General features: G+C 28.0%; 1 protein-coding gene across 1 annotated transcript; it reads left to right on the forward strand.

The window, feature by feature from the left end:
* Positions 1–3,108: 3,108 nt before the first annotated feature.
* On the forward strand, positions 3,109–9,128 carry LOC113850715 (putative disease resistance protein RGA1). The gene is made up of 3 exons (XM_027481271.1): positions 3,109–3,228; positions 5,997–8,076; positions 8,178–9,128. The coding sequence occupies exons 1-3, from the start codon at positions 3,182–3,184 to the stop codon at positions 9,126–9,128; spliced, it is 3,078 nt and encodes a 1,025-aa protein (XP_027337072.1). The 5' UTR covers positions 3,109–3,181.
* Positions 9,129–10,170: the final 1,042 nt, after the last annotated feature.

The following is a 10,170-nucleotide window of genomic DNA, read 5'->3' on the forward strand; positions in this document are numbered from 1 at the left end:
AGCTGAACTCCATAGATAGAGGAAAGGATTAGGTTTGAAATTGGTGTATTAGGATTGAATTTTTTATGTTTTGAAATTGAATATATTGGATTAATTGTTCATCTTTTGTTTTCATATGCAAAGATTATGAGTTATTATTCATGATTGGACTAGGGTTTGTACATAATTTAGAAAAATTGTGTATGAATTAGCTTAAATGATGAACTACATGAATTTCAAAGTTTAGAAATCTTTTTTGAATTTTGTGTGATTTATGGAGTGATTATGCACTTAATCTATATTTGTGTTGAGATATAGTCAAGGAATTGTCATATTTTATTGCAAGTAATAGAATTCATTCACTGAGAAATTGGGGTCCATTCACTTAAAATCATTTCATTAATCTAAGATTTTCAATTCAAGTGTTTTAAAAATTCAACAAAGAGTAAGAAAATTTTAAACCATCCTAACTTCTAGTGTTATGAAGTTTGAGATCACTTTTTACTCATTGAAGTCATTGTTTATTTTGTTTTAAATCTTTGATTTATTTTAATTATAAGTTTATAACTTTTTTCAATATAAATAATTGATATTATCTTAATAGAAATTTGATTAGTGAAGTATTGCTTGATAAGTCAATCCTTGTGGGACAATACCCACTTACTATAATTATTACTTAAATGATTCAATGAACTTGTTGAGTAGTTATCATCGCTCTCCCTCGATTGAATTCTATTCATTCATGACAAGTTTGTAAATTAAGAAAGGTATTATATGGTCTTAAGCAAGCTAATAGAGTGGCTTGCCAAATTATCATCCTTTTTGCTCTTAGCTAGATATGCTCAGTTTACGAATGATCATTCCATGTTTATTAATTGTTTTGAAGACTCCTTTACAACATTATTAGTATATGTAAATGACATAATATTGGTAGGAAATGATAAGGAAGAGATTGATTGGGTTAAACAAGTCTTGAGTAAGACATTCAAGATCAAGGATCTTGAAAAATTGAGATATTTTCTTCTCAATTTTCATGGCCTTGAAGTAACAAGAAGAAGAAAGGGATAATGGTGAATCAAAGGAAATATGCATTGGAATTGTTAACAAATACAAGTTTCTTAACTTATAAACCTGCCCCCACTCCAATTGATAATATTGCAAAATTGTCTTCTGGTGGAAATGGACCATTCACATATGTTCAAGCCTGCAGAAGATTGATTGGAAGACTTACATATGTATTTAACTAATAATCAGTTGAACATAGCATTTTATGTGCAACAACTCTCTGCAATTTCTTTCTAAACCTATAGTGACATATTATGTTGCAACAATTAGAATCCTGAGATATATTAAGAAAGCTCTAAGTCTTGGATTATTATTCTCTTCCAACAATTCTCCTCATTTGAAAGCATATTGTGATATTGAATAGGGTACTTATAGTGATTTAAGATAATGAATGACTGATTTTAGTGTGTATTTTAAGAATTCTCTCGTATCTTAGAAATCAAAGAAATAAAGTACCATATCAAAAAATTCTTATGCAGCTAAATACAAAGAATTGACTAACTTACCTTCTTCAAGATTTTAAAGTTCATTATGAGCTACCATCTTTTTTACAATGTGATAATCATTCAACAAAATACATTGCAGCAAATTCAATGCTTCATGATCGCACAAAACACATAGAAATAAATTGTGTTATTGTGAGAAAAATATAAAAAGAGAAGTTAGAAATTAGAAAAAAATTTATGAAATTGACCCAAAATCAAGCCAAATCTAAAAAGAAGTGTGAGATTTTATTAAATAAGGAAAGATAATAATTTTCTAAAAATTATTTTGTTAATTTTTAATTATCTTTCTTATTGTACAACTAGTGAAAATGCTTTTGTGATATAAGATAAAGAATCTATGAGCATGACTATGGGATAAATGTGATGTATGTTGGAAGAGGTTTAAAATTCTGTTTTCAACTTTGAAATGTATTTATTCATCTTTAAAATGGAGCTGTAATAGGTTTGTTAAAAAATTACGTATTCCTTTATTTTTTTTGTTTCTTAATCACTTTTTAGTTGTAAAATTTTATTGCCTTGCAAACAATTTTTTTAGTATTATTAACTTTGAAAAAAATTAAAATATAATAAATCAAAACTAATACCTAACCCTAATATTTCATGATAACAAATTTGCATATTAACCAAAAATATGAAAGGCAAGGTTGGACCCATATATGTACGGGAGTGAAGTGATAAGTTGATTGTATGATAAATTTATCCTCAATTCTGCTTTAATTTTAATGCACTTGTAGTGTAAGTTCTTAATATTATTAATTAATTAAAAATTATCAATATAAATTTTAAAATAATTATTATAAATATATAATAATTTATAATTAAATAATTATACAAAAACATTTTAATTAAATTTAAAATAAAATTATAAAACATGACAAATATGTGATAAAAAAAAAGGTACATGACGGTAATTATTATTATATCTAAATGCAGAAATTTTGCACTGCACTGACCTCTTTTGCGTCTGGGTCACTCTTAGTCACAGGGGCCAGTTGACCTGTGGTCCTATGATTTTTCAAAAGGGTCCAAATTTTCGGCTTGAAACTGTAAGATTGGTTGATATAGGGGTATTTTAGTAAAGCAGATGAAGATTGCACTTTACCGAAATTATTTAAATAAAAATGTCTTTTAAACTGTGTACAGTAGTTGTAAACGAAATTATTTAAAAATAAATTATTATTTTAAAATTTTTTCTGTTTAATATACTAAATTGATTAAAAATAAGTTTTATTTTTTCTAGCTCTCCACACTTCAACTCGTGAACTACTACACAACAAACGTAAGCAGAACCGAGAAAACCAAGAGACGGTAATTAATCTCAACATTTGATTAAATTATTATTATATTTAAACGCAGAAACAGTTTCACCTATTGCTAATTTGCTACACTAATTAGTGGGCAACTCGTACCTTTATCGTATATTTAAAATATTAGATTGAAGATAGGATCAAAGCATTGAACCAATAAGGTTAGAAACGATGGTTTTAGTGACATAGCTAATTACAAATGTGTCCCTGTCCTGAGCAGATATAAGGGCAATAACGTGTTTTCTGTAGCCATTGGCAATCTCAAACTGAACACAGTGCAGATCAGCAGATCTATTTTCCTCCTCATCAGATTTCAGTATTTCTATGGAGGAACACATTCCATTTGCTGTTGCTTCTAATCTCATTCACAGGTTCTTTTTGCGGCCTTTCTTCCATTTAAACAATAATTATGGATTCTTTTTATTCTTGCATGATATCTTAGCTTACCGTTTAGGTTTTTTTTGCCCTATTTTCTTAGATCGTTGTTTTTAGAATTTCGCATCTTTTAGTGTTTTTTTTTTATTTAAATTTTCATAATGAATAATATCTCTTTTATTGCTGTTCAATAATTTTTATATTTTTTTTTTGTTTCATTTTTCTTCTATCTTTTCCTGCACATAATAAAGTTTTGACAGTGTTATTTTTTAGTGTTTATATTTTTAAACATCTGAGACAACGCAAACGGTTTAAAAGATAATTTTTTTTATAAAAAAATTATCCTTATTATATTACAAAAATTGATTTTTTTATTTATTATCTCAAAATTTCTACCAAGATATCTTTTTATTATTACCAAGATATTTTTTTAATCAAAGGTATTTCTTTTTATTAAATTTATTTTAACTTTTGAAAGCGTGGAAATAAATTAACAAATGAATAATATTTTAGATTTAATCAGAATAAAATTATAATTATGTAAAAACTTATTCTTTTTAAATTAAAAAAATGAGGTATAAAATGTTTATACTTTCTATTTTCTTTTCGAGAAGTACCACTTTCGTTATAGTTTTCATTGGTTCTTATATATTTAGTTTTTTCAATCTCTTTTACCCTTATTATTATTATTATTTAATGGTTCTACCTTTTTAAATATTTTTTTCCTAATGCTTAGTATTTAAATTTTACATTTCTTTAGTTATTAAATGATGCAAACAACATCAAAGATGGACTTAAAAAAAATAAATTTCTAATATGATAAAAAGTAACTTTACATACGCAGATATATTTTGTTAAACAAATATTTGTCATGACTAAATTTTCTTAATATTTTTTCACCTCATATGTAATAATGAAAACGAATAACTCTAATTATTCTTTTTATGGGACATTCTCTTTATCATTTCAATTTTTTTAAATATCAAAACCAGTAAAGTAAAATTTTTATTTGTGTTATTTCTACCATCATTCTTATTTTTAATCAAAATTATTTATTTTTTTAATAATTTTTTATCTGTTGAAAATGTGGAAATAAATTAATAAATGAATAATATTTTAGATTAAATCAAGTAAAATTTAATTGTATAAATTTATACCCCAAATTTTAAATCATATTATAAAATGTATTAAAAAACAAAGAAAAAGTAAACACTTAAATACTTATAAATAACAATAAACCACAAATATATCGAAAATTTTAGATTCAATGTTTTTGTCTCCAATAAAATCAAAAACTGAAATTCAATAATCTAATATCTAATAGCTGTAGTAATAATCTTATCATTTATCTTTTAATATATTATGTATAATAAATTATTGATATAAGTAATGGCCACGTGACAGTCATTTTGTATATCGCTTGGAAGAATTATTATGTATATTAAGAATTATGTTCCTTCAAGAATTTATATGTCATTAACCACTAGCTCTTAACAAATCATTTATTTTTTAAAACGCCTGAATATTCATAAAAAAAAGTATGAATTTGAACTCAAATTTTCAATATATTATATTTAAAAAAAAATGATAAATGCTATATTTTAAAAAAATACTATTTTATATATATATAAACACAATTGTAAAAATTAAAGTTAGGAAAATTGATATTCATGTTATCACATTATACGTTTATATGTTAAAATTATTAGACATTAATTTCATTCATGGTTAAGGCAAGATTCTGTTCTAACGAATATTATGTCATGTATCACCTCCTAAATTATTTTTGTCTAAAAGTTTATACATAGATATTATTATTATTATTATTATTATTATTGTTATTATTATTATTATTTTGCTTGTAATAATGTTATTATTTATTTATTAGAAATTAAGACATTAATATTAATAAACAATAAGAAATAGATTAATTCATATTATGATAATTAGTCACTTAAAAATTACGGTTATGAAGAGATGGATTGCGTATTTACATATTATTTTATACATGTTATATACTAACAATTTAGTAATTAAACATTATAATATAAAATAAGTAATCGGTACATAAATTACTTTCTATGGTACATTTTATGAGATATAAATAAGTTATTCATCAACATTAATAAAAATGGTTATGTTATAAAGTAATGCTATGTTTAAAAAATGTTTATAGTATTAAATTGTCAAAATTGACTTATATATTATGTCTTGTTTTATTTTAAAAATCAACTACAAATATTATCTTTTTGAGTGAGTCTATTGTCACTCCAAAAATGTATGTCATCACTTTTCTTTAAATAATTTATATATAAATTATCCTTTTTTATTATTTGATTACATTAATAATAATATTTTAATAAAAAAATCTAAACAAGGAGTGGTCATAAACATTTTAGAGTGATGATTGACACTTTTTTCTTTTGTATTAAAATTATAAAAAATAAATATCTATTTTTTAAATGTATTAATTGTTAAATTTTTCTATACTCTAAGATTTGTATTAATAAAATGGTCATCCTTGCAGTGGATATGAAAATTATGTTTTAAGTAACGTAACTGGGCTGTCCATGAACAAATGATTATTCAATCAGTAGGATTTGTAGATTATTATTACATGTTTTACCTTTTGCTCATACGTATGCCAATATTTTTACACATTGCTCAACTTCCCTCTCAGCACCCTTCTATTATAGTCTTTCTTGATCATTTTAATGATGGCTGAGTCAGTTCCATTTGTTGTTACTTCAAATTTCATTTGCAGGTTGGCTTCCGCAGATTTTATTGAATTTGGAAAGGAGTATGATGTGATGGAAGAGTTGGAAGAGCTCAAGAACACAATTGAATCCATCAATGATGTGCTCCTTGATGCTGACGATAAACAAGAGCAAGGTCATGTGCGAGTTTGGATTAGAAGGTTCAAAGAAGTACTTCATCATGCAGATGACTTCTTAGATGACCTTGCTATCCAATTTAGTAGGGACAAATTGGATGCAGCAGAAGGAAAAGAAGTAATCAAGGTACTTTCCATTTCATCTTCAAATCAAATTCCTTTATACAGTGAAATGCCTGACAAAATTATAGAAATACAAGCAAGTTTTAATGGTGTAGTAAAAGAAATGAAGGATTTGAATTTAAGTCCAAGATCAGGAGTGGTTAAGCAAACTAATAGTGAATGGAGGGAAACATGTCCTTTTGTATTAGAATCAGATATCATTGGAAGAGATGATGATAAAAAGAAGATTATTAGTCTGTTGAGACAACCGCCACATGAAAAGAAGAAAGTTTCTGTGATTGCTATTGTTGGCCTTGGTGGATTGGGGAAGACAGCTCTTGCACAATTGGTGTATAATGACTTGGAAGTGCAGAAAATTTTTGAAATGCAAATGTGGGTTAATGTCTCTGATAACTTTGATGTCAAAACTATTATGAAGAAAATACTAGAATCAATTACTGGTGACCAAATTGAAGACAAGTTATCATTAGGCAACTTGCAAAGCAAACTTCGTGAAAAAATAGAAGGTAAAAAATATTTATTAGTCCTGGATGACGTTTGGAATGAGAGGCATGACAAATGGGCTGAGTTGAGAAATTATTTGATGTGTGGCGCTCAAGATAGTAAGATTTTAGTGACAACTCGAAGTGAAAATGTAGCAAAGGGAATGACTGCTAGCACTTCCTATCCTTTGAAAGGTTTGACTGACGAAGTATCTTGGAGTTTGCTGAAGAACATTGCATTTGAGGATGATTCCAAAGGAGTGAATCAAAATCTAGAATCAATGGGAAAAGAAATAGCCAAGAAATGTCAAGGGGTTCCCTTGGCGGTTAGAACGCTGGGAGGCCTGTTACGAGGACAAAATGAAGAAAGTGAATGGGAGAATGTTTTACGTGGTGACTTCTGGAAATTATGTGAAGAACAAGATAGTATCATGCCAATTCTAAAACTCAGTTACCACATCTTGTCACAAGAAATGAAACAATGTTTTGCTTATTGCTCTTTATATCCCATGGATTCAGAAATTCCAAAGGATGAGTTGATTCAGTTATGGATGGCACAGGGTTACCTTAAATGTTCAACAGGAAAACAGAACATGGAAGATATTGGTAACGAATTTGTAAAGATATTTTTGAGGAACTCATTTTTTCAAGATGCAAAAGGTGATAAATACGGTGAGATCATTAGTTTCAAAATGCATGATTTAATTCGTGATCTTGCAATGCTTGTTGCTGGCAATGATTATTGTTACTTGGACAGTAAGGCAGAAAAAGTTGAAGGGAGACCCATGCACGTATCATTGGAATCTGGGGCCATTCATTTATTGGATTCGTTGGATCAAAGTAGGTTGCGAACTTTGATTTTGCGGTCTTCTTGTTATCAGAAGGAATTGTCTGTTGCAAATTTCAAGTACTTACGCGTCTTGAGAACGCCGCCACATTACATTTTTGAGTTGTGTGCTTCAATTGAAAATTTCAAGCATTTAAGATACCTTGATTTGGTTCATAAGTTTTATTACGGATCAATACAAATAAGTCTTCCCGAATCTATAAGCAATCTTGTTTTCTTACAAACATTAAAATTGGATGAATTCGATGAAGAATCATTTTCAGTAGTCACAAAACTAGTCAATTTGAGATGGCTTGAAGTTGATTATGACTCCTTGAGTGGGATGTCAGTTGGATTGGGAAAATTATCCTCCTTGCAATTCTTACCGACCTTTGTTGTGAGAGAGAGCCAAAAAACAAAACATGGCACACTAAACGAATTGAAGGACTTGAACCTAAGTGGCAAACTAGAAATCAAGCATCTTCGTCGTGTCAGAGACGTGGGTCTGGAATCACGTGATGTAAATTTAAAAGAGAAAAAAATCTTCAATCCTTGACTCTAGATTGGTCTCGTCTAGATTGGTTTGATGAAGAGGATGTTGTTGACAATGAGGGGTTACAGTTATTAGAAAACCTTGAGCCCCACCATAATCTTAAGCAGTTGAATGTGTTGCATTATCCAGGCACGCTTTTCCCGAACTGGCTCTCTCTCCTCACAAATGTTGTGGACATGTTTCTCTTTGGGCTTTATAATTGCTGCTGTCTCCCACCGTTGGAACGTCTTCTGTCTCTGAAGTCACTTGAGATAAAATATCTTCATGAATTGGAATACGTATATCTTTACGAAGATGGTTTTGCAGTAACCTTCTTCCCCTCTTTGGAGAGTCTCGTATTAGAGAATTGTCGGAAGCTTAGGGGATGGCGGATGCGGGGAGATGAAATCAATGATTCACATAATCTGTCCTTACCTCTTTCATTTCCTCATCTTTCTCAACTACAAATCTATAAGTGTCCAACGTTGACTTACATGCCTACTTTTCCGAGGGTTAAGGTTTTACATTGGCCTGAAGGCAGCGTGGAGCCATTGACAGCAACACTAAACACAACAGCGTCAACATGTTCAGCTGACTCATCTTCCTCCGCTGCTCCTCTTTCCATGCTCAAACATTTGAGGATTTATGATCCTAGGAATTTGCCAAAGGGTTGGATGCAAAATCTGGCTTCTCTCGAGTCCCTTGAAATTGGATGGTATGAAACTGAAACACTCGAGGAATTTGAAATTGAGTTTAAAGACGACACCAACTGCCTTCCTTCTCTGCGACGAATTTCATTATATGATTGTCAAAGGCTGAAGGCTTTGCCAGATTGGATTTGCAACCTCTCATCGCTTCAGGAGATCAAAATCTCATACTGCCCAATATTGGCATCGCTGCCCGAAGGAATGAGTCGTCTTGCCAACTTAAAGATCTTCGAAGTTATTAGTTGTTTCCTCCTAATGAAAGAATGCAGAAAAGAGACAAGTGCTGTTAGCCGTCAAATCGCACACATCCCACGAATTATCCTTCGTAATTAGTCATCATAAAGGTACCGATGTCCATTTCTGTCACCTGGTTTGTTTTGTTTAATTTTTAAAAACAAATTAATTATTTACGTTATGGCCAGATGGGATAACTCAATAATTATTGCGTCTAATTGCTTTACTGATAAGATACTTTCAACTAGTTTTGAGTAGGTGTCCATTTGTTTTAAAGTCAAATAGATATTATCCTAATAAAATTAATTTTCAATTGATAAACAATATCGGAGTCTGATTTTAAATTGATATTAACTGCATATTAGCTAGCAATTATTTTTGGATTTGAATTGGTATTATTAAAAATAGAATTTTGTTACTTTTTAGAATTGAGTTTAAATATTTATAAAAATTTAGATTTATTATATTAAACTTATAAAAGTATAATAAATACAATTTTTAATAAAGTTTTACTATTATTAGTTTTTTATTTTGGCTCTTAAAAATATAATAATCTTAAATAAACATTTAAAATATTTATACTTAATAAATTTTATAAATCTTAATAAATATATGTTTAATTTTTAATATAAGATTTTACTATATTAAATATGATTAAATTAAAATGAATTTTTGAAAATTAAAAACTAATTAAAAAAATTTTGATATAAAATTTAAATAAAGATTGAATTTTAAAAAATAAATGTTCAATAAATAAAGTGTTACTTGAAGAATAAGAAAGATAACTAATACCTAAAATTTCTCATTTAAAACTTAGGACTGAAATTATAGAAGTAGACTGAGATGTGTAAATGTGTAGAAAATTGATTATTGATGTAAAATAAATATACACTAATTTAGGTTTCTTCTGTAAAATATAATTGATGTTTTGTATATTTTAAATTTTTATTGTGTACTTTTTATAATTTATTTAGACTTTCGTTCTCAATTTTAAATTGAAGATAAATTCTCAAATTATAATTTCATCATTCGAAATCATGCGAAGAGTCATTGTTTTAATATTTACATGTAAAAATGCAAAGAAAAAGAAGAAGTAATTCTAGATATTAAAAAAGGTTTTAAATTGTTAGATGTTCATAAT

This window comes from Abrus precatorius, unplaced genomic scaffold, assembly GCF_003935025.1.
Source record: "Abrus precatorius isolate BTA unplaced genomic scaffold, Abrus_2018 Scaffold9, whole genome shotgun sequence".
Taxonomy (NCBI): domain Eukaryota; kingdom Viridiplantae; phylum Streptophyta; class Magnoliopsida; order Fabales; family Fabaceae; genus Abrus; species Abrus precatorius.